Source organism: Coffea arabica, chromosome 11e (assembly GCF_036785885.1).
Source record: "Coffea arabica cultivar ET-39 chromosome 11e, Coffea Arabica ET-39 HiFi, whole genome shotgun sequence".
NCBI classification, from domain to species: Eukaryota; Viridiplantae; Streptophyta; class Magnoliopsida; order Gentianales; family Rubiaceae; genus Coffea; species Coffea arabica.
Genome location: NC_092331.1, coordinates 57,442,424 through 57,465,379, shown reverse-complemented (window position 1 = coordinate 57,465,379; position 22,956 = coordinate 57,442,424). Strand labels below are relative to the sequence as shown.

General features: G+C 36.6%; 3 protein-coding genes across 5 annotated transcripts; all 3 read left to right on the top strand.

Moving 5' to 3' along the window:
- The first annotated feature begins 2,526 nt into the window (after positions 1-2,526).
- On the top strand, positions 2,527-6,999 carry LOC113715537 (uncharacterized). Of its 3 annotated transcripts, XR_011825513.1 has the most exons (9): positions 2,584-3,011; positions 4,044-4,168; positions 4,280-4,317; positions 5,170-5,280; positions 5,368-5,447; positions 5,572-5,608; positions 5,910-6,011; positions 6,361-6,402; positions 6,516-6,601. XR_011825513.1 is itself a non-coding variant. In XM_027239765.2 (8 exons), exons 1-8 carry the CDS (start codon positions 2,724-2,726, stop codon positions 6,599-6,601), a joined length of 807 nt encoding a protein of 268 aa, XP_027095566.1. In that variant the 5' UTR covers positions 2,527-2,723; the 3' UTR covers positions 6,602-6,999. The 3 variants fall into 3 exon arrangements, 2 of the variants coding, with proteins under 2 accessions (XP_027095566.1, XP_071928970.1); XM_027239765.2 differs by lacking the exon at positions 5,910-6,011 and having other exon boundaries at positions 2,527-3,011; positions 6,516-6,999; XM_072072869.1 differs by lacking the exons at positions 6,361-6,402; positions 6,516-6,601 and having other exon boundaries at positions 5,910-6,128.
- Positions 7,000-12,785: 5,786 nt separating this feature from the next.
- Positions 12,786-19,299, top strand: LOC113716999 (proline-rich receptor-like protein kinase PERK8). The gene is made up of 8 exons (XM_027241613.2): positions 12,786-15,031; positions 15,180-15,590; positions 15,675-15,761; positions 16,388-16,458; positions 16,538-16,614; positions 16,721-16,868; positions 18,561-18,722; positions 18,826-19,299. Exons 1-8 carry the CDS (start codon positions 13,792-13,794, stop codon positions 19,024-19,026), a joined length of 2,397 nt encoding a protein of 798 aa, XP_027097414.1. The 5' UTR covers positions 12,786-13,791; the 3' UTR covers positions 19,027-19,299.
- Positions 19,300-20,232: 933 nt separating this feature from the next.
- Positions 20,233-20,996, top strand: LOC113717000 (uncharacterized). Its single transcript, XM_027241614.2, has one exon. The coding sequence runs from the start codon at positions 20,375-20,377 to the stop codon at positions 20,858-20,860; it is 486 nt and encodes a 161-aa protein (XP_027097415.1). The 5' UTR covers positions 20,233-20,374; the 3' UTR covers positions 20,861-20,996.
- Positions 20,997-22,956: the final 1,960 nt, after the last annotated feature.

Genomic DNA, 22,956 nt, shown 5'->3' with positions numbered 1-22,956 from the left:
AAAATTGTAGGCACCAAACCAAAACAATCAACAACATTATTGTTAAGATTACATCTGTAACATTATTAATTTCCTCTCCCTGTAACAGTTTCACCAAATGAAAGATAAAGTAAATCGACTTCTTTTTGTGCAAAGCAGTTGCAACTGTCTCTCATGACACTCTTGATTTAGTGGAAATATATCGCTTCCACTTCCGGGGAATACATCATAACCATGACCTATATCCTGTAGTGTATCGTTTCTCTGAATATTTCTTTTCTGCTCCATCTTCCTGTAGCAAAAATTTCTTTTAAGCTGTTCTACTACCACTAGTTTCATGCGATTGTTTTACTCTCTTCTGCGAAGGGATGACGAATTGGGACGGATGGCTATTGAAGATCCTGATAGTTAACTTGTTTTGACCACTATGTTTTATGATTCTCATTTTCAATTCACTTATTACTCGCTTGGAAGAGACTGGGGAGGGACTCAAAGCTCCTGAAAATTGTGTGTTGGAATCATGAAAAAGTTCTACTGGGGAGTACAAGCCTTTTTACAACCAAAACTGCAAAACTCTGGACCAAAACCGAAACAAATTAGCGAAATCTAAAGAAATACTACCATTTATTAAGCAAGCGGAAGAAGAATGGTACGAAAGTTCTAACAAATTAATTGGATGGAAAATTATAGGTCTGTGGATCTTTAACATCGAATAACATTTTATCACTGTTCTGTTCTTTAGAAAAAAAAAAAACAATGAGAGAGAGGCTAAGAATTGAAAAATCAAACCAAAAATGATATCTTATAAACAACATCTCAAAACCCATAAGCCATTGCTTACTGAGTGAGTATTGTAATTTGCGAAATTGATAAAATTGAAATTGATTTCTTTTTTTTTTTTCCACTAAGGCTAAAATAAGCACAATGAAAAAGCTGATCAATTATTGTTCTAACTCTTTTTTGGTAAATAATGTGGGAACGACCTCAATTGTACCTGTTAACGGATTTTTTTTTTTTCAAACTACTACTATTTACTAGACTTTGGCTAATTGAGTAATTTCTCCAAATTTCATAAGATCATTACTTTAAAAAAACTTTTTCCCCAAAATTTTATTGATGGATGTTAAACGTTTATCTTAACAAGATAAAGAAAACGGTTACTCGTAAATACTACATATAAACAAAGTGTCTGTTTGATAACATAAAAAAGTGCTGAAACTGAATTCATTCAGACATTTAGATGTTTTGGGTGTTTGATAAATAAAAATTTTTCTGCTGAACTTATTAAGTGGTGCTGAATTTGTATGTATTTTTTTCAGCACAAGAATCGTAATTGAATGCTTAATTTGATAAGAATCAAGAAATTTACTTCAACTACTTTATCTTATCTACCAAATCTATCCTTGTTTGTTAATTACATTCAAAATCCTTAACTAATTAAACAACCTAATATTCTCTATCCAAAATCCTTATCTAATTAAATAACCTGCCATTCTCTGTCTAATGGCTTTCTACTTCTATTTTCTCCCTATTTAATGACTTTTTTACAATTTCTCCATGCTCCTCACATCTGTCTACTCCTTATCTTTTTCCATCTTTCTACTCTTTCATAATTTTGTCATTTTTTTCCTCCCAATTTTTTTTATTGCTACCATACTCACCGATCTCAAATTCATCATTTTCAAGGTAAGTGACATTGATTATTTGTTGTTTTGCTTCAACATTTTTCCATTGAAGTAATTAAATTTCTATATAATTTGGTGTGAATTTAAAACTTGTTCATTGCAACTTCCTTTTGCTTATATTTGGACTTTTCTTATCAAACTTTGATTTAAAAATATATTTGCACCGATATTTGGACTTTTCCATAATATATTTCTTCTTTTATATTACTTTGATTTAAAAATAAATATTGTCATTTTCATACCTAACAATTTTAAGCTAATTAAATCATAGGTTCTATTTCCTTTTTGGATTAAAAGATAGAAGGGCAAAATTGTACAATTTAGCTTATTAAGCATTAAGTTATAAATGTTTATCAAACAGTATAAATATGTTCAGTATTAAGATTCAGATATTCATATATCTCTTTTCAGTGCTTAATATTTAGCAAATTAATTGTTTCAGTATTCAATATTCAGAATTCAGAATTTTACTGAAAGCAACTCTCATAAAAAAATTCGTATATCTCAATCACTAAACTCACTGAAAATTGTCTTTCCTTTTGCAATTCACATACCGTGGAATTCTTTCTTATTCTTTTTCGACTTAGATCACTACTATTTGAATTTTACAAAATAATAAAAAAGAAACATACTATTCAAAAACAATGCCAATTCGGATCTATAAATTTCTTCAAGGCTCTTAATTTGGGAGACAAAAGCCCACCAGTCACACACTTCAGCGACGATAGTTTTTCCCAGACTCTGACCTGAGAAAGAGCCCATGGAAGCCTTAAAAGTTAAGGCTGTCGTTTATCAAAAGGCAGCCCAAAATGTTATTTACAAACGCGTACATTTCACGTGGACATAAACAAAAGAGAGGGAGCCCCACAAACTTGCCCCAGCATCCCAGACGGCCTCCCCACTCTCCCCACCTTCTTCTCCCCTTCGCCTGAAAATATAAGCCAACAAAAACAATCACGAAAACAAATAATCAAGGCATTGTCACAACAAACTGAAAAAGGGTCCTTTTGTTTTGAGCAGAAAGTTTAAGTTTTATTCATTCTTTACGTAGATTTTTCCATGGCAGCAGTTAAAGGATGCCAATTTTCTGCTTCTTTATCAGGGAGCTGTTATGTAATGCGCCCTCGTCTTCATCGATTTTCAGTAAAGGTCCCATTTTTTGATGGCCCATTAAGGTCTAGATTGGTTTCTCTTTGTTGTCACAATCCCAACCCGGATTCTTTTATTGTGGATCAAACTGTACCCTTGTCAAAGAACCCGACCCATTTGCCGGATGATTGTCCACAGGCCTCTGCTTCTTCTCCTTCCTCTGCCATTGATTTTCTCACCTTGTGCCACCGTCTTAAGGTACTATTTTTGAGTTTCTTTTTTCTTTTTTCCAATAAAGCCAGTGAAGAATACGATGCTGATTGTGCTTCCTATTGATTATGCACTTTTCTTGCAAATTAGTTTGTCATAAGAAAATGTAAAACCTTTCTCTTTTTTTTTTTTCTGTTGTTGGAATGCTTTTAGCTAACCAGAAATCGGGGTGATGTTTTTGTATGAGGGTGGTGACGCTGTTAAGTTGAATGTGTAGGTAACAAGCTGAAAAGCCTCAAGTTGTTACGTTTTGGTGTAGAATTTAGGAGTACCCATTCTACTAGGTGTGATTTTTGGCACTACTAGACTACCTACAAGGCATTTACAGAATATGCAGTCAGGTTGGCGTTAGGCAACTGATTAGTACAGCTACGGGGGGTATATGTAGGTTTTGGCCATAGTATCTAGTGATATAGTGCATCTGTTATGTAGGGGTTGAAGAAACATGGAATTTGTGAGTAAAGTTTCTTCACCTTGCAAAGGCGCTATTCTTAGGGAGTAAGATATGTATGCACTAGGCAGTTGAAATTGAGAGTCTGAGCATGATTGTGCTGAATACATTGGCTGTAGTTGAATTTAATACAGTTTGTACTTTTATTTATCTATGATGTGAAATCTGGGAGTAGGATTGAGTAATTTTGTTTCCTCCAGACATGCTTGATTTGGAAGGTGGTAGCTTTCTGAATATGTGAGAAATGAAGTCACTTGAGTTTTGGGATGGCAAGTAATTGGGTTTTAGAAAAAGAGTTAAAAGCTAGGACATACTGGATGGGTTGCTCTGGAAAGCGATTTTATTTTTTTTTGGTTGCTTGTTTGTAGATATTTGAGTTGTGGTAAAGAATGAAAACAATTGAAACTCAGAAGAACCAATTTACCTGGGAACTGCTATTTTTAAGACCTACTTCAGAGTACAAAGCTTTTTACTAGAAGTAATAGTGCCTTTAAATAATGCTTGTAGATGTGTTTATAGTATTCCACAAACACCAAGAGCAAATTCTTAACATATCTGTCTCACTCTAGACCACGAAGAGGAAGGGATGGATTAACCATGGCATAAAGGGTCCTGAGTCCATTGCAGATCATATGTACCGAATGGCCTTGATGGCTTTGATAGCCGGTGACCTTCCTGGTGTCAACAGAGAAAGGTTGAGCCTTGGCAAAATTAGCATATTACTCATTAGTTAACAACGTATCTGTTATCTGTTATTCATTTTTTGTACATCCTCTTAATCTGGTCTTTTATTCATTCCAAACAGGTGCATCAAGATAGCGATTGTTCATGATATTGCTGAAGGTACTTCATTTTCTGACATCTGAGCTCTGACATTATGAATTCCTTCCCTGCTGCATCTACTGTAACTTCTTATTAGGCTCCTGTATATTTGTTGAGCTTTATAAGGTATTTGGGTGTTAAAATGTTAGTACCTAGGCTCCACACAATAATTCTTGATTTCTGAGAAAATTATGTTAAGCAGAGCATCATTTTGCTATATTAGAGAAACTATATGACTGAACTATATGTTGATTGCTCTGAGAGGAGCATGCAGTAATTTGGCTTGAATCAAAGACTTCCTTTTCTTATTGTTATTAATTCCAAAAATATATGGAATCATTGGTTCTCGTGATTCTCAGGTCCTTCTCGAGCACAAGCTCTATTACTCAGTTGGCGTACTAGATTTCTGCAAAATAAGTATAAAAAACGTAAATACTTGGAGAACTGAACACTATCCAATTGTGGTTTCCAATTTTGTTGCCAATTGTGTATTCTATTTTAAGGAGAGTAAGCCTGAAAGCTCTGCAACCGAGCATCATTACCCAAGACAGATCGGAAATGTAACCTGATCCTTTCTATTCGAATAAGCTACTATATAAAGCATGTTAGTTTCTTCATTTGATAGATTTCATGGATTGATGCAAATCAACTTCCAATGCTGATTTTCCATGCCTTGCCATACTGATTTTCCACGCTTGCCATGAGCATGAGCAAATGCAGTCAGTATCTTGATAAATTTGTTGTTGCTTCATTTTTCCACTTATATTTTCTTTCCTCTCATAATACCATCAATTTCTTTGGCCTGGCTACCCAACTCTTTTTCAACATTTTTGAGCTCTAAAGCTTTGAGTTCTGCTTTTTATTGTTTCACAGCTATTGTTGGAGACATAACTCCATCTGATGGTGTGCCAAAGGCAGAAAAAAGCAGACTGGAGCAGGCTGCTTTGAATGAAATGTGTGAGATTCTTGGTGGAGGAATTAGGGGTATTAATTAACACTTGGGATAGATTACCAATTTTTGTATTTGTGTCCTATCAATCAAACACAATATTTTCTTTTGTGTCTTTGCAGCTGAAGAGCTTAAAGAACTCTGGGAAGAATATGAAAACAACTCTTCTTTAGAAGCCAATCTTGTTAAAGATTTTGACAAAGTATGTAGCCCTTGCATTTGATTTTATTGTCTCGTTTGCATAAAGAATCTGTTGTAATTACTCGTGACATTTTCAGTCTTTTCTTTTTATTTTTTTTCCCTGAACCATTTGATATCTTTAACAGGTTGAAATGATTCTGCAGGCACTGGAGTATGAAACAGGTTAATTTTAATTCATGAAAGTTGTGCTAACTATTTATTTGAGTAAATTATTTTCATGATATTGTTACCTGAGCTTTTAACAAAGACGTTCTTCAAAGAGTAATTTGTGTGTGTCACATCTATGTTTTTCTTTTTTTCTTTTTTTTGTTGTTGTTGGGGGGGGGGGGGGGGGGGGGGGGGGGGGGGGTGGCATGGGGAATTCTTCATAAGTTAAGGCTCTTCGTACCCTCTTATGCAAATTTACCTGTCAGCCAGTGCACCAAGACCTCTGACTTGACCTAATGCACTTACTTTTCTCAAGATCTCTTTAGGAGCTTTGGTTGCAAACTTCTTTGCAGTCACTGTCGTTTGGATGATTCGACAAAATGGTCATGATCAGAAGGAAAAGTAACCATTTCTGCCAGTTAAGCACCATCTGAGCTATAAAATTGATTGCTCATTGCACCTCTGCTGCGATGTTCAGTTTAGTATATTGATGAGGGACATTCATCAGATGTGGGGTGCATCAGTTTGATGTTGTTATTGAGGCTTTGCTTTGGATCACCTTACTCCATTAGTCCACTTCATTGTTAAATTTTGGATTCTTGAATAGCTCGTCTAAATTTTTAAAGGTTCTTAAATATTTAGCAGATGGTAATGAGTTCATTGCACAAGTAGAAAATGCTGGATTTTGTACACCAAAAATAATTAGTGTTACTTATTTTTACAATTGAATCATGTGATATCTCTCATCTGGTGTTAAACTGTTGCAGAGCATGGGAAGGTCTTGGATGAGTTCTACCTGTCAACTGCTGGTATATCTTTCATTTCCTTACACATTAGCATATGAACAACATTTTCATCCCTTTTAAGTCACAACTACAGCCAGTCAATTTGATCTTGCTTTGTGATTTTCATCCGCATGCAGGGAAAATCCAGACTGAAATAGGAAAGAGTTGGGCAGCAGAGATCCATGCCAGGAGGAGTTCAAGATTGAAGAACAAGCTCAATTGACAATCTTGTTCATAGGTTTTTTGTTTCACTTTTGGCCTTGCCTTTGCCTACTTTTTGGCTGGAGGTCGCCTCAACTGCTCTAACTGTTAATACTCCAACAAGGGATGACTAAATTGTAGTTAGATATTGAGGTTTAACCACAGATAGAGGTGGCATGATGCCCTTGATTGCCCACTGAGTCACCAGGGCTCTTTTTTTTATCATAGTAAGACCACCTTGTAGCATGGTCTACCAAGAGTAGCTAGCTTCTTATCAGCCAATTTTCCTCTCAGATGGAGAATGTGGTCTGATGTATTACTGAAACATACCATTACCAGAGCCTGCATTATTTTCTGACTCGTAAATGAACTGTCATTCTTAACAAATTAAATGCAATTATGAGTTGTTAAGCATGTGAATCATCATACGAAAGTAAGAGAACTGACAGTTGAATTTTGGCAATTATGTGTCCAGCTGCATTCGACAAACTAAATTAGTATTAAACCTTTCACCTGTTATGGAATACTCTTTAATTAAAATTAACCTCCCTTGTTGATGACAATGATGAAGAATTGTTCAACGATGTATTCGTGACATGGTACAGAATGCTGGTCCACTGCGGATGGATCCATTGTCTTGATAACGATTACTTTTGAAAAGTCCAATTGGTTATAAAACCGCGCTCTGCTTCAATCATGTCCATAAAAAATGCCCCAAATTCTTTGCCATGGTTTTCCAATTTTGGCAAGAAATGAATTGAATGATAAGAGGAAGAGATGATTTTGGAAGAGGGATAGATTGAATGATACGAAGGAAGGATTGTAAGTGAGAGGTTGTGAATTCAAGATCTTTTATTTATATTTTAAAAAAAAAAATTAAAAAGAAGAACATCTATCTTATCTTTCTTTTTTTTTTTTTGACAATATTGGCAGACGTGAAGATTAATATGTCAATAAAGAACCCACATCAAAATTATAAGTGCATCCATTCTTGGGAAACAAAATTGTTGGTGCAGGCAATTAGACGTGCTTACAAATACTCAACTTGGGGTCGTAGGGCCAAAAAAAAAAATAAATGAATAAAAACGAATTTGTCATGGAAATGCTTATACATTTCAACCGACGAGAAAAACCTTTCTGCCACAAAAGTTGACATGGAGCAGAATATGAGATACGAGACTTCTTCCACGTCTAGATATTTCGTAAAATGCTTAGGAAAATTTTATATTAAATGACAAACTGAGTTAAGTGGTATAGAAACAAATTAAACGATGTCTCACCTTTTTTATTATAGTAATTCTCATATTTATATTTATTGCTTAAAAAAAATATCGTGATTTCACGATTGCTCTCTGTAGGTGGATTCGCATAGAAAGAGAAGATATTTTCGAAGAATATGAGATAAAGAAAAGTTTCTACTCGAAGGGGCAGCGTCTGGGTCAAAAGTTAACGACGTGGGTCAAAAGCATTTTGTTTCTTCCTTTTGTTTTAGGGTTCATGAGAGCATATTTTGTAGGTATACACAAAACAAAAGAGAATGATTCTATCTCATACTGGTTCTACTCTTTTAAAAAGTAACAGCATAAGATCATCTTCTAATTTGTTTTTCTGTCAAATTATCGAATCACATTTCTCTTTTTCTTAAGGGTTAATATCAGAAACCTCCCTTGAGGTTTCTTCTAATCACACCTAGCACCCCTCATGTTTTCGAAATCACACTTAGCACCCCTGGAATGACAACTTTGGTATCATTGTCAGCCCCTCATTATTTTTGTTCCACTTTTACCCTCCTTGTGAACTCTATTTATGTAACTCACATCCCTCCAACTTTTGTAACTCACATCCTAGCAGTGTAACATGTTTTGAACATTTTGTAATTTTATGTAAGATTCTTGTATATCTTTATAATAGATTGCGTTTCTGTTATTAAGTTTTACAAATAATTCACATAAAATTACACATTGTTTAAAAAATGTTACATTGATCTGAACGGAGATTAAAAAAAATGTGACTATGGATTCTCATAATGGCAGCAATAGTTTCAATATGTGGTTGTAGTTATAAATAAACTTGCTCTTCCATTTTTGTGAAAATGAGGTAGTATAAATAGCTTTTTGTGCATCCTAGTCGAATGGAGTTTGTAAGTTATTAATATTGCGATACCTTATTATCAAGTAAAAATGGATTGCTAATGCTATATACTCATGAATTCCCATCATCTTTAAACTACTTTTAGATTATGTTATTATTCACTTAGAAATTGCAATTTTGGCAATGGCACTATGTCCATTGCCAAAAGTCAACATCACTGGAAACTCCATAGCTATTTAATATTAGGGAGTGGGATAGGAACAATTGTTAGATCAACCATCCTTAAATCGTGTAACATTTTTTGAACATTTTGTAATTTTATGTAAATTTCTTGTACATCGTTACAATAGAAGTGTGACAAGTTGTTAGTGTACATATGAGTCCAATATGTAATAATCGTATTTGTGTTGATAAGTTTTACAAATAGTTCAATTAGAATTACACTTTGTACAAAAAATATTACATAATTACATAATAGTTTTACATAATTTAGTGAAAACCTCAAGGGAGGTTTCCGAAATTAACTCTACATAAATAGAGTTCACAAGGAGGGTAAAAGTGGAACAAAAATAATGAGGGGCTGACAATGATACCAAAGTTGTCATTCCAGGGGTGCTAAGTGTGATTTCGAAAACATGAGGAGTTCTAGGTGTGATTAGAAGAAACCTCAAGGGAGGTTTCTGATATTAACCCTTTTCTTAAAGCTACTAAGTTAAGTACACCCCCTGGTTGAAATCTTGATGCAAAAGAGCGTAAAAAGACACTACTACTTATTTAGGACATTATCATCAGGGGTGTATTAAGATACAGTTACTCCAGTACACATTAATTATTTATTGTGCAAACACTTCAACTATTTTGCTAGTTAAAGCTGTGATGCTGACCTGAAATTCCGAGACCACACAAAATATTATAATTTCCCAAGCATAATGAAATCTTGATGGTGCTATCAAAATTGTTAATGCTTTACATAGTTTAATTAATTACGACTATGAATGAAAGATAATTTGTTTGCTCAATTCCAACCTAAACAGTCCTCCACAGGTAACTCGATTGGGACTAGTCGTCAGTCTTTGCTGTCAAATCCAGGTTTGATTCTTATAAAATAACTCGCTGGTATCTTTGAGCCGAGCCCTGCTAGTCTTTAAGGTATTAGTTTGGCCAAATAAAAATTGGAACACTCCTGAGTGAAAAAAAAAAAAAAAATCCAGCCTAAACCCGTAATATACAACATATACTATAACCCTTAATTCACGAAGGGTGTCTGAGACAAAATTTAGAACTAGAGCAAAAGACAAAATTGAGGATCGTTAAATGTTTTCCAGCTGTATTAATTAATACATGATTTTCTGATAATCTACGTCGGCGTCAGACTGGCAGTGAGAAGATTGAAATATATATTAAAAATTAGTTCAATAAATGAATATGCAATTTGAGTCCAATAATTATTCGACAGGAACAAAAATATATCACGAATCACAATTCAGATTTCACGAAAAAGTCAAGGCAACAACATCAAATTTTGGTCTCATAAATATATTAATGCACCGACAACTTCTATTGGCTGTCTTTTTTCCTTGTGGATAGGAATAATCTGTCATATATGAAAATCACACGTTGTTATGACTTATGACACGGTAGAATATTACACAAGAATGTGTGCTGCAGTGCTCTTTGAATCTTCCCTTAATTAATCCTCCACTCTTCATTTTTTTTATTATTCTTAAGAGTATTTATTTGGGGCTGGAAAAGTCAAACTTGGTTTGTTCTTGCAAATGAATCATTGGTAGATCTGTGGCAAAAGTATCCAGCTTTTTTAAAAAAAAAAAAATACACATCCAAGGGGGGATACAGATTTTAGTTATACCAGAAATTACAGAAATTCTTTCACGATTATACTTTTTCAGCCGAAAACAAAAATGGGTATGGATTGCTATTTTCTGTAGAAAAATATATTATAAGGATTAGATGTACGTGAAATAAAAAAGTGATTGGAAAATATATAATCACTAAAAACGTAAAAAAATTTCTACAGACGAGAAACTCAACCCATTAGGACAAAACTAGAACTAATTAGGTACTTTCAATAGGTTTCGAGGGGCAAAAAAAATGAAAAACAGAAATTAAAAACTTTAATTAATTGGAAAGCAAAGACAATATAATAACCTGCCTGAAGGAGAACATGCCTTTGCTTAAAGGGGCATTCGATCTGAAGGCAGCATCCTACTATTTAGGGACACTTTTTGTGAACCACATTTGGTAAGCACTTAGTTTTAGCTGCTTATGTGGAAACAACTTTTTGGAATTTAGCAAAAACTTCTCAAGAGATGGGATGATGAATAATAACAAACACATTATCTTGATATAAAGTTACAGGATTATTTTTCGTTAAAGTTGGATTAGCATGTAAACTTGGCATAGGGTTACATTGATTAGATGTTTATTAAAGTTGCATTAGCATGTAACCATGATTACATAGGCGTTGAGCCCGTGATTATTAACTCACAACTTTTGTGTTTCACGGGATTAACATATGGTTGATGAGAGTCGTGAGGCTTGGGAGTAGAAGAAGTGTTCCAAGTCACACAAAATATTTTAATTACCCACTACTGACTTCTATTATATTTGTCTGTCTTTCACACAAAACATTGAATGCTTGATGGGGTATTCTGAGGATTTTTTTAGGATCCAAACTTGCAATGAAAATTGTTCTTATGAGTTGATTTGACTAATTCATAAATTGGTAGCTTCCAAGGGGTTTCTTCTTTTGGTTATAGAGCCAAAAATCAACGCCTAGCGCTTGAAAGATGTCACCAACATCTATCCAAAAAAAAAAAAAAATTAGACACACAACAAATAGAAAAAAGAAAAGAAAAAATCAACTTTGCTCTAGAAAACCAAAAAAAATTATTAGTGGTCAGTTGAGTACTAGACAGGATCAATAACATAATAAAATACGTGCGTAAGCTGAAAAAAACTTCGTTAGGAAAAAATCATGATGCTCAAAACCTCCCTAGTTTGAAAGTTTGAACCAACAAAGAGCAAAGAAGTGGAAAAAGTATAACACCAAAATAAATGTCAAATCAACAGTTGGGTTCCTAGGCGCTGACCATCTACATTGCTGCGACATGGCGTAAACTTTGGCTCAAAATAAAGAGAAACAGATTGATTTTGACGTAATAACGAAGCACCCAATTGAATATATGATGCACAGCCTAAGCCAAAATGATGGCTATGATTAGGACATTTTGATTTTGTAAGTAAGAAAGAGATAAAATATGTATATAACAACACACACAGTCACACACATGCACGCACGCACCCATAGCCTTAGAGAATTGCATTAATCATATCCTAATTCAGATTTCTTAGGAGTGATTCTTGCCAGGGTCACTATCATTTTTGCTTTCTGGATTTTACTGACCCCAGTTTCCGTGTTTTATCTTGAAGTTTCAAGGCCATATATGAAGGCCTCCTGGCTCATAGCCACAATTGTCCAGCGTATCAGGTGTTAGATGAGTGGCATCACTGACACGGTGTCCATGAGAGTGATAAACTGAATATGAATCTTTTTTTTTTTTTTATTTTGAGGGAATATGAATATGAATCTTGAGTTGTTATTCTTTACCTTTTAAGAATTTAACAGATCGTGTGAGTGTTTATTTACAATATATATATATATATATATATATATATATATATATATATATATAGGGTAGCGAAATGGGAAAAAAAAAAAAAGAAGTTGGGTTCGCTATCAAACTTGTAAAATTATCATTCACCCCTGAATTACAAGATTTTTGTTAAAAAAAAAATTATCCCAAGAGAAAAAAACAATGAACCCACAAATTCTACTTACAGATACCATAGAAAAAATTTACCCTTTTAGAAGGTTAGATGATGGTTTCCCCCATATTAACTAAAATAGGATTAACTAAGGACTAAAAAGTGTGTAATTTTCAGGATTATATTGTCATGTATTTTGACAAACATCCCATGCTACATACATTATGTCGTATGAACGCACAAGTTCATACGCAGTGTGACTCGTTCACTGCGTGAAAATACGCGTATAGATGTTACTAATATTGGTATTTTCAAAAAAGAGAGAGAGAGAGAGAGAGATTTTGTAGGACAATATTCTGAATTTAACGTGTCAGCCTACTAGGAGGCTACTATACAGAGGAGTTTAGTTGTCTTTCTTTTTTCACAAAATTATAAAGTGTAAAAGTAAAAGCAAATAGGAGTTTTCTAAAGGATTGGATGCAGGATACAAAGTTGATGACGAGATTTCTAGATTGCCGAAGGGACTGAAAAGGTGAAAGTCTATTGGAGGCTGCGGGAACATTTGTGTAAATTTGAATGGTCCATTCGATCCAAAATGGTATCGTCCCATCGTGCACTATGAACTAGTGTCAAACTGTCAGTTAGTTTAAGGGCCGTGTCCACATGTATATACAGTTCTGTTGCTTGCATGGTTGCAAGATTGGATTTTTTTTTTTTGGGTGACTTTTCCTTGATTTGGCATCTGGGTTCTTGATGATTTTGTGTTCCCTGATCTGGGTTATGGGTATAACTGCATTTGGCGATCAGGGGGTTTGAGAAGTGGCTTTGTTAAGCGATTTGGATCAGTGGTTTTGATCTAAAAAGGTGATTAATAATCTGGGTTCTGCTCAAAATTTGATTTTCATTAGTACTGTCAGGGGTGGGTTGGTTTGGTGCTGGAGAGTTTATTGGCTGCTGAAAGGGAAAGTGAGAAAGGAAGCATTTAAATTTTAACTAGATTGGGAAGGTTTTAGGGACCTCTGCAAGATTGGATTTTTGGCATTAAAGATTTGGGCTTTGTTTGTTGGCACTTTTTTAACTGAAGAAGCTTTTTAACTGAGAATTACAGAGATTGGAGGATTGATTTAAGGAATTCGACTGGTATTGTTCAGTAAATTGTGGAATTGGGGAGACTAATTAAGAGCGACGAATCAATTGATGATTGCTTGAGAATTTAGACTGATTGATGTTTTTCTGGAGTTGTTGGAATCTTGATATAGTATTCGACTCTTTAGAATTTCCTGATGGTGATTCGTGAATGTGGAAATTTGCTTGATATATTTGGATGCTGTTGATATGGCAACCATATCTCCATCCCCAAATACGACACCTACTGCAGTTCCACCAGCTTCCTCCCCTCCCCCTACTCAGCTGTCTTCTCCTCCTCCCACTTCTCCACCACCAACACCAAGTCCGCCACCTTCTCAGCAAAACTTGGCCTCACCTGCAACTACTCCTTCAGCTTCACCCCCACGTCCTGCTCAATCTCCTTCCCCTTCTCAATCTCCTCCACCTAATGTGACATCACCTTCTCCGACACAGCAACCTCCTATGGCTTCCCCACCTCCTACTTCATCATCTACACCTCCCCAATCTACAGCTCCGCCTCCAGCCTCTAGTCCTCCTCCACCGTCATCAAATCCACCTGCAACCTCATCACCACCTCCATCGTCTGCATCCCCACCTCCACAAGCTACTTCACCCCCTCCACAGTCTAGTTCACCCCCTCCTCCAGCATCCGTACCACCACAGAGTTCACCACCACCTCCACAAGCTACTACACCCCCTCCACAGTCTAGTTCACCACCTCCTCCAGTATCCATACCACCACAGAGTTCACCACCACCTCCGTCAAGTAATCCTCCAACCAGTTCACCTCCTCCACCATCCGCCAATCCTCCTACAAGTTCCCCTCCACCACCTCCTCCAGCTTCAAAACCACCTGGGAGTTCACCACCACCACCATCTAGCCAGCCACCTAGGAATTCACCTCCCCCACCAGCATCAAAGCCACCGCAGAATTCTCCTCCCCCACCGTCATCAAAGCCACCGCAGAATTCGCCTCCACCTCCAGCATCTAAACCTCCACGAAATTCACCGCCACCTCCTCCCAGTAACTCACCTCCCCCACCAGTGTCAACTCCCCCAAGTAACTCCCCTCCCCCCCCTGTCCTTACCCCTCCATCTGGTTCTCCTCCAGGATCTCCCCCACCCTCCAGTTCTCCACCAGGAGCATTGTCGCCACCCCCAACAATTCGGTTATCTCCACCTCCTCCTGGTGCATCACCATTAACGCCTTCTCCTAGTGATCCTACTCCCAACAGGGCGGGAACAAATGCATCAGAGAGTGCAGGATCAACAGGTAAGGGCGGACTTGGAACAGGAGGGACAGTAGCTATTGGTTTGATTTTTGGTGTCATATTGCTCGGTTTGATTGGTACAGCAGCCTGGTGCGTATGGAAGCGTAAGAAAAAGGCTTCTGGACCCAATGGGGGCTATATTTTACCAACTTCCTTTGGGTCTTCTCCAAAATCAGGTGAGTTTTGCATTTGTCATCTTTTATTTCATTGGCATTCGGTCTTACCTCCTTTACCTCGGTTCTAGTTGGTCTATGAAATTTTTGACTTGTCAAACGGTGTATAAAAGTTTGGTGATCTTTGATAAAATCTGTAATTTGTGTCCAGAGTCTGCCTTGTTGGAGCTGGAGAAGTCTGCAGCTGATACCAGAACTGGCTCTGGCAACAATTTTGTTCATTCACCAACAGAACCTGGAGGATTAGGCAATTCAAGGTCATGGTTCACTTATGAAGAGTTAATGGAGGCAACAAATGGATTTTCACCTCATAATCTGTTGGGTGAAGGTGGATTTGGTTCTGTATATAAAGGTCACTTGGTGGACGGAAGAGAGGTGGCGGTAAAGCAGCTAAACATTGGTGGAGGTCAAGGGGAGAGGGAATTTAGAGCTGAAGTTGAAATTATTAGTCGTATTCATCATCGGCATTTAGTTTCACTTGTGGGTTATTGCATTTCTGACAGTAGAAGGCTGCTAGTTTATGATTACGTCCCTAACAACACCCTTTATTTCCACCTTCATGGTAAATGTTACATATTGTGGTCAGAATAAAATGCAATGCTGATACTCAGTGGCATAAGTGTTCATTGTCCTTGCATGTTTTCAGGTGAGGGTAGACCTGTTATGGATTGGACAATGCGTGTCAAGATTGCTATTGGTGCAGCTCGTGGAATAGCTTATCTCCATGAAGACTGTAATTGACTTTATTGTCTTGTTATTCATTTGCTTGACTGTCTCCCATCTTCTCTTGTCTAAAAATTATGCAATGCTTCTTCTCATTTGTTTTCTGCTCTATGGATCTATCTATCTTTTGGTCCCCTATCACAACAGAACTTTGATCACTTGCTTGGTTGGGTATCTTTAGATATTTGCATCACATTTCAAGTAGAAATAAAGATTTAGGATAGTCGGATAAAGCCATTGGTTTGCAAAAGAAATTATTTCCTATATAAGGTGAACCATTTCCTTTATCCTTTTCAAGAAAAAGTTGCCTTCCTATGATTATGTTCTGTCCACTTTCCAAAAGATGAAATTGGTGGAGCAGGGAAGGTGCAATTCTTTTAATAGATCAGAAGCTGCAGTTTTCATTTTTCTTTTTCCAACATGAGTAGCTTGACCATTCCTTCTGGGGTTTCATAGATGAAGTTCTGCTTGCATAGTTCTTTTTCTTGTACTTTAGTTTGTAGCCAAGCCATATTATGTCAAATTCTGTTTTGAGGAGTATCGAGTCTCATCTTGAAGTATAATGTATAATTGTTGATTTCTGAAATTTTAATTTAATTTCACCATGCCATTGAATGTTTTTGGTTTACATGGCAGGCCATCCTCGAATTATCCACAGGGATATAAAGTCATCAAATATTCTATTAGATAACAATTTTGAAGCTCGGGTATGCTTTGCTTTTTACAAGTTGCTAGTACATTCTTGTTTGAGATATTGAGAATATCAACACAATGTCTTGCTTACAGGTTTCTGATTTTGGACTAGCTAAATTATGTCAAGATGCCAATACTCATGTCACTACACGTGTTATGGGAACCTTTGGGTAGGCATTGGTTTCATGTGAAAGATAGTCTTTTCTTTTCTAGTTGGCAGCTTCTGAATATATGTTTTTTTTTTTAATTCTCATATTTCTCCTGGGTTGAAAACAGATACATGGCTCCTGAATATGCTTCAAGTGGCAAATTGACTGAAAAGTCTGATGTGTTTTCCTTCGGAGTTGTACTTCTGGAGCTAATTACTGGGCGTAAGCCTGTAGATGCATCCCAGCCACTTGGCGAGGAGAGCTTAGTTGAGTGGGTAAGTTTGTTGGCTAGTTCCTTGTTGATGTGTTGTTGATGTCTTGCACAGGAGACACATAGGCTGTAGTTGTTGATGTGTTGTACAGGAGACACTTACAGAGAATTGTAAGACAAGTAGAAATACAAGTACAAGATCTGCAAATGTTAAAGTTGAAAATTTTCTAAAAACTGCATTTCAGTTGATGGCCAGGAAATATTAGAATCTTAGTGGGTCTGATGAGCCCCTGTCATTGCTCCCCAAGGTGAAATTAGGCCTACTATGTGGCTCAACAAGGAAGTCAGATCTTGGGCTTGGGATTATTGTCTAAATCTTTGAGCCAAGTTGGATGTATTTGGATAGTATGGGGAATCCATAAGACTTTGGGTCAGATACTATCAGCAAGTTGTGCTAAAGTTTTGATTTAGGGTTTGAAGTTCCAATAAGTATGACTGAAGTCAGCATTTTGTGCAAGCATCCAAGTTCAGTAGCATTTGATGACCAATCTGTGTTTTCTAGTAGCACTGGCTTCGAATAAGGTCCACTGGCCAATTTTCATACAGCATGCCTTGTCCTTGCCCCTTCCTGTCAATTGCATTCTCTTGTTAGTGCTCTGCAAGAAGCCTTAATTGTTTTCCCTCGATGCCTGGGTTTGACATAGGCCCTGCGTAGTATTTCTTGCATGGTTCTGGTGGTAACAAACATGAAAGTTCTACTACAATTATAAAGCCCCAGCATTGTGGCTGACAGAGAAAACCTTGAGCTGCAGACTCAGACCTGCTGTCCTGAGTTCATTAACTAAAAGTAGATTGTCATGATGGTTTGTCCTGAGTTCATTAACTAAAAGCAGATTGTCATGATGGTTGTTACTTGCCATAGTAAAGATAGACCTATGTTTTTAAAGCTAGCATCCAAAAAAAGGCATAGCAATGGTCAACAAAAGAAATGCCGTAGTTGTATCCTTGCTATTGGAGAGCAGATTGCTCTATGAGAAATTTTAATTTAACTAAATGCTAAATTTGAAAACGCAATCTGTTCTCTGCGGAAGTTGTCTAATTTTGCCTTTCCTTAGGGGTGTCTTCTTTGGGATTTTGCCTTGGAGTCTCATCTGATTGCAGGTTATTAGGTCCTTGTGTCTGTCCCTTGCAAAAGACAGATCATTCCCCTTTTTCACACGTCCAATGAAGAATTAATCTTATTTGGACATCTGCTGGGCCATTTCTTTTATATATGCCTGCACAAAGTAGAGTATTTCTGCCCAGAATCCTCTCTGTTTCAGAGAGAAAAATGAACCAGGATAACTAGAAATTTTGCAGGAGCATCATCTATGGTTCATTCCTAGAGGTTATACCTGTATTAGCAGATTGTATCTTATGCATCCATGCCTTGAAATTCTCAAGGGTTCTTTGGCTATTCTTTCCATGTTTAAAGTGAATTCCTGTTTTTACTTGTGTACCTTTTCCTATTACACTTCCAACCATAATTCTAGAATTTAGGAACACTGTAGTATTGACTTCAGCTTCTCCCCAAAGATGTAAATGTTCAGATGGCCTACTAACTGGACCACTGCAATTTTTCCTTCTTGATTCTGAGGGTGTTACTCTTTCAGCATCTCTGTTATGAATTTCTTCATTTGATTCCCTTTTCTTGACATGATACCAAGCAATTAGTTAGTAAAATCACCTTTGCTTACATGATCAAATTTTCTGTCAGGCTCGCCCTTTGTTTAGTTATGCACTTGAATCAGAGCAATTTGATGAGTTGGTGGATCCTAGGCTTGAGAAGAATTATGTTGATAGTGAAATGTTTCGATTAATTGAAGTTGCTGCAGCTTGTGTAAGACATTCATCTGCGAAGAGACCACAGATGGGACAGGTATATACATTTTAAGATACATTTAGTTCAAGGTTCTTCTACTACTTACTAAGTCATTCATCTGGAGTGGAGTTTAATGTTCCTTCTATTCCATATGGCACAGGTTGTGAGAGCTTTTGACAGCATGGCTACCTCAGATTTGACAAATGGAATGAGAGTTGGTGAAAGTCAAATATTCAACTCTGCGCAGCAATCTGAAGAAATAAGATTGTTTAGAAGGATGGCATTTGGTAGTCAAGATTACAGTACCGACTTTTTCAGTCAAGGTGGTTATAGTTTAGCGGAGAACGGTGAAAGTAGGTAAAGATCAATACCTTAACAATCCGGTTGGGTTAGCAAAGCCAAGATTCTCATAATGTAAACGCAAAGACTACTATTCTTTGGTATGTTTATTCACCCTCAGACTCTGCTGTTCTCGATTGGATTGTGTACTACAAACCCTCGGTTAGATATTGTAAATAGGACCAGTTTTGGCTTTTGCTTATATGAGTATGTAATATTCATCCCATTCTTTTTATCATATTTTTTCCTGTAAGTAAGATTTTGATTCAATGAAATTCATTGAGGTTTTTTTTTACCTTTCTGGTATACTGTCTCCTAATAATTTGCATGAAAATTTCCCATGATTATTTATACGTGTATTATCCTTGGTGCATTCTAGATTGTACTTTTATCCTGTGTGACAGAATGATTAACCTGCATGTAAGTACGGAAGGTACTTGCATATCTGGTGTCAAATACGTTTTTGTCCGGATCTTACATTGAGGTAAATGTTTTGGAGCTCAAACTCATTTCAGAATCACATTCATGAGTCAAGCAGCTCAAACTCATGAATGCTCTTTGGCTACTAATTTTGTTGGAATCAAGGGACTCATGTTTTGTTGACAAACTACAGTTTTGGTGTTTGCTCAGTCTTACCAGATTGCGACCCTTTTGCCCCCCATACTTGAGAGAAATAAATCCCAAGAGTTGGGTTATTTTCAATAGGTGAATACCTCCACGGAATTATGAATAAACTGATACTATAATTTTTGAATCGACAAGCCAAATATCTGCTCAAGAGTGCATCCAAGGAGATGCATGGTGGAAATTTGAGACGTGAAAGAATGTGGGGCTGGTATCTACTGGTCTGGACATGAAAGTCTACAGTATCATGAACATGGTTATTCCCTGTCAATAATTGTAATGCCTACTGTTGCTTTTCCTTTTTGGTTAAAAGTTTTACATCTAAGGAAAAGTTTTACAGAGGGTTTGGCTATATAAAGGATCTCTTTCTTTCAAAGACAAGTATTCTGGACAGGGATGAGAAGGCTTCAAGTAATCCACGAAAAGTACTCCAGGAATCCCTGAAATGTAGAATGCAAGTTATGAGGCTAAGACAGCTTTGCGTTTCCTTTGAAAGCTATGTGCCGCAATCCCTGTTACATCTGTGATCAAAGCCAAAATTCTACATTGAGAGCACATGCTACAGTTTGAAGTCAATGACTCATAATTGTGTCCTTTAAAGCTTTGCAAGATGATAATCTTATTGCTTCACACTTTATTATACTCTTCCAAAGAGGAGAAAGGATCTTATTTTTCAACCAGAAATAACTTCCTTCAATGGTCATCTGGATCATCTTTGTTCCTCTCTCCTTTCATATAGGCAAAGCATGGAGGATCTCAACGGGGTTGCAGCAGATTGCGTTGTGGTATCTTGTTGCTGCCAGTGCTTGATCCTGCAAATTGTTGCCTTCATCTTGCTCAAACTGCCGCTCAAGCTGTTGAGAAAGACGAAAAAATACGCGAAGAGGCTGAGAAATAGGAAGAGAGGAGACGAGATCCTGCATAAAAGAAGGAAAAGAAATGATGATAACTGCTGGAGAGTCCATGAAGGTTCATTCAGGGTCAAGATGGAAGGGTTTTCCTCGAGTGAACTGCCTGAATTTCGGTGTTGTATGGATGAAGTTGAGCAGGTTTTGGAGGAGTTTTGCCTTAGGGGTGAGTTTGGCTTTGGAAGATTCTGGGATGGAGAGGTCTCTCGTGGGAGCTTTCCACCATGTTTAGGAAACCAGGAACTTGATTACGAGGTTGTTAATTATCATTTGAGTCAAATGTTTGGATCTTTCAACTGCAGACGACAGTCTTTGATGCTTTAAGCTTCTGTTTGTAGATGTATTTAGCTTCTTTCTGAATTATTAACTTTAATGAGGCAACATTGGAGCATCCCTCAATGCATGGATATTACAAGTTCACTTGAAGGGGGGAAAATAAAATATTCCCTATCTATCCCCACAGTTTTGAGTTCTTCTTACTTTCAGTTTTACTCTAACATGTGAGAATAGTCTGTGTCATGCATCATATCAACAGTTTCTTTTTGAACGCTTTTAAAGTGGGTAATGTCACATTCCTGTCCTCTCAAAACAGTAGTATTAATGCAACATCATAGAAAGAAATTCGACAATTTTTGGTTAGTCATTGTCAAATAATTTCTTATCTTCATTGTCCATTAGACAATGATGATAGGAGACAATGAAGATAGTATGGTCAATTCTTCAACTAGCCAGCATAACTTTATGCCGCATCATGTACGGCCCAATAATGCATGGACGATCCTATTCCTACTGCTTGAGACGGCATCGGACCTATATACGCAGGCAAATGAATCAAGGGAGACTAATAGAAATTGTAGCTGCAATTGTATCTGATACAAACGCAATGATAGGAATTATTACCAGGCTTTCATTCTTTTCCAAGGGGCTTTAATCCACAATAGATGATCTCTTTGTAGTGGATTGAGATTTGAATCATATTGAACTCTCGAAAATACTTCAAAAAAAATAATAAAAGATTTGAATCATACTGATCTCTCGTGCATGTACAATCAGTTGTACGCAAGTAAATTTATTAATGATACCCTCAATTTTTTCGCCGTTAATGAGGTCAGTATTAATTCATTTTGGCCCCTTTGGAACTGCAAATCCACTTTGATTTTGCCCATCTATAATATAAGCCGTGTGAAAATGCCAAATTCAGCCACAACTTTGAGATGCAACAATATGTTTGAGGGGTTCAATCGGCACAATCTTGTAGATTTAGAGCTTGATTAGAGTCATTTTGGAAGAATTCCGTGAAAACATTACAAGGAATTTCGCATGCCAGCTTGTGATGAACTGTATACCTATATTGATGATTGGCAGAACCACTAAAATAGGATTAGAGGAATACCAACTCGAATAGTAGTAACACATCAATTTAGAAATCCCATTTATGGGTCCTAGAGTTGGTTAATTTTATCAGAAATCTAAGAATGAGGCTACAAAGTACAAATTCGATTATATTTTGTGTCCTAATATGAGTTATGTCTATATTAAGCCAACCCCTACTCCCCGTTGATTGGTAGGTACATACCTAAGCCAATTTCACATAAACAAAAGCACAATTTGGCCATAGTTCAACAACCAAATGGAGACGCACAAAAAAGAAGGGTGCAGATTCAGTAAGGGTCTACCCCTAACAAGACTCAGGCTGCTACAATTGCATAAGTTAAACTGATTTGTCTACTGTGATTAGATTTATATGGCAAAACTTTACAATGAACCTGGCTGCCTAGCATACGACTGGCGGCTATGGTTGAAAAATAGAGCCAACCTATTTGATATTCGAATCGAGATTGGTTTGATAAGAGTTTGTTCGAACTCGGGTAGTTACAACTAAAAGATAAATCAAACAATTCGATATTCGAATCGAATTTAATTTGATAACAGTCTGTTCCAATTTGGTTTGCCAACTAGTCAAACCAGACTCGAACAGAATTTCATAGTTGATAACTGTCGAGTTCAATATAAAAACTCATTTAAGCTCGATTTAGCAAATAAATGAATCAAACTTGAATAAAATTTCTAACTCGTTAAAATAATCAAACAATGTTAAACACTACGACTGGTGGCTTGATTATGGTACTAACAGATTACCCGTTTGCGTGTTTTTGGGGCGGCATTAGAAAATTCACCTCCGATTGCGCGTCCATCTGTTGTGTGAATAAAAAACAAGAAATGGAAAAGCAAATGGCAGTAGTAGCTTGTTCGGAAGAAAGCAACCACTGGGAACAAGATTTGGTAAACTTTTGAATCTTCCAGCTAACTAATTGAATCATAAATCGTCCAACACGTTCACATAAGCAATTTAAGGTCAATTTCCTGAGCACAGAAAAGACAGTTTACCAAGACTTGGTCACATGGTTAACGATTAAAAG

Coding starts and splice junctions, on each gene's coding strand:
- LOC113715537 (XM_027239765.2), top strand. CDS start 2,724: ATGGCAGCAGTTAAAGGATGCCAATTTTCTGCTTCTTTATCAGGGAGC. Junction 4,318..5,169: donor TGTTCATGATATTGCTGAAG/GTACTTCATTTT, acceptor ATTGTTTCACAG/CTATTGTTGGAGACATAACT. Junction 5,448..5,571: donor TTGTTAAAGATTTTGACAAA/GTATGTAGCCCT, acceptor TATCTTTAACAG/GTTGAAATGATTCTGCAGGC.
- LOC113716999 (XM_027241613.2), top strand. CDS start 13,792: ATGGCAACCATATCTCCATCCCCAAATACGACACCTACTGCAGTTCCA. Junction 15,591..15,674: donor CCTTTATTTCCACCTTCATG/GTAAATGTTACA, acceptor GCATGTTTTCAG/GTGAGGGTAGACCTGTTATG. Junction 16,459..16,537: donor ATAACAATTTTGAAGCTCGG/GTATGCTTTGCT, acceptor TCTTGCTTACAG/GTTTCTGATTTTGGACTAGC.
- LOC113717000 (XM_027241614.2), top strand. CDS start 20,375: ATGGAGGATCTCAACGGGGTTGCAGCAGATTGCGTTGTGGTATCTTGT.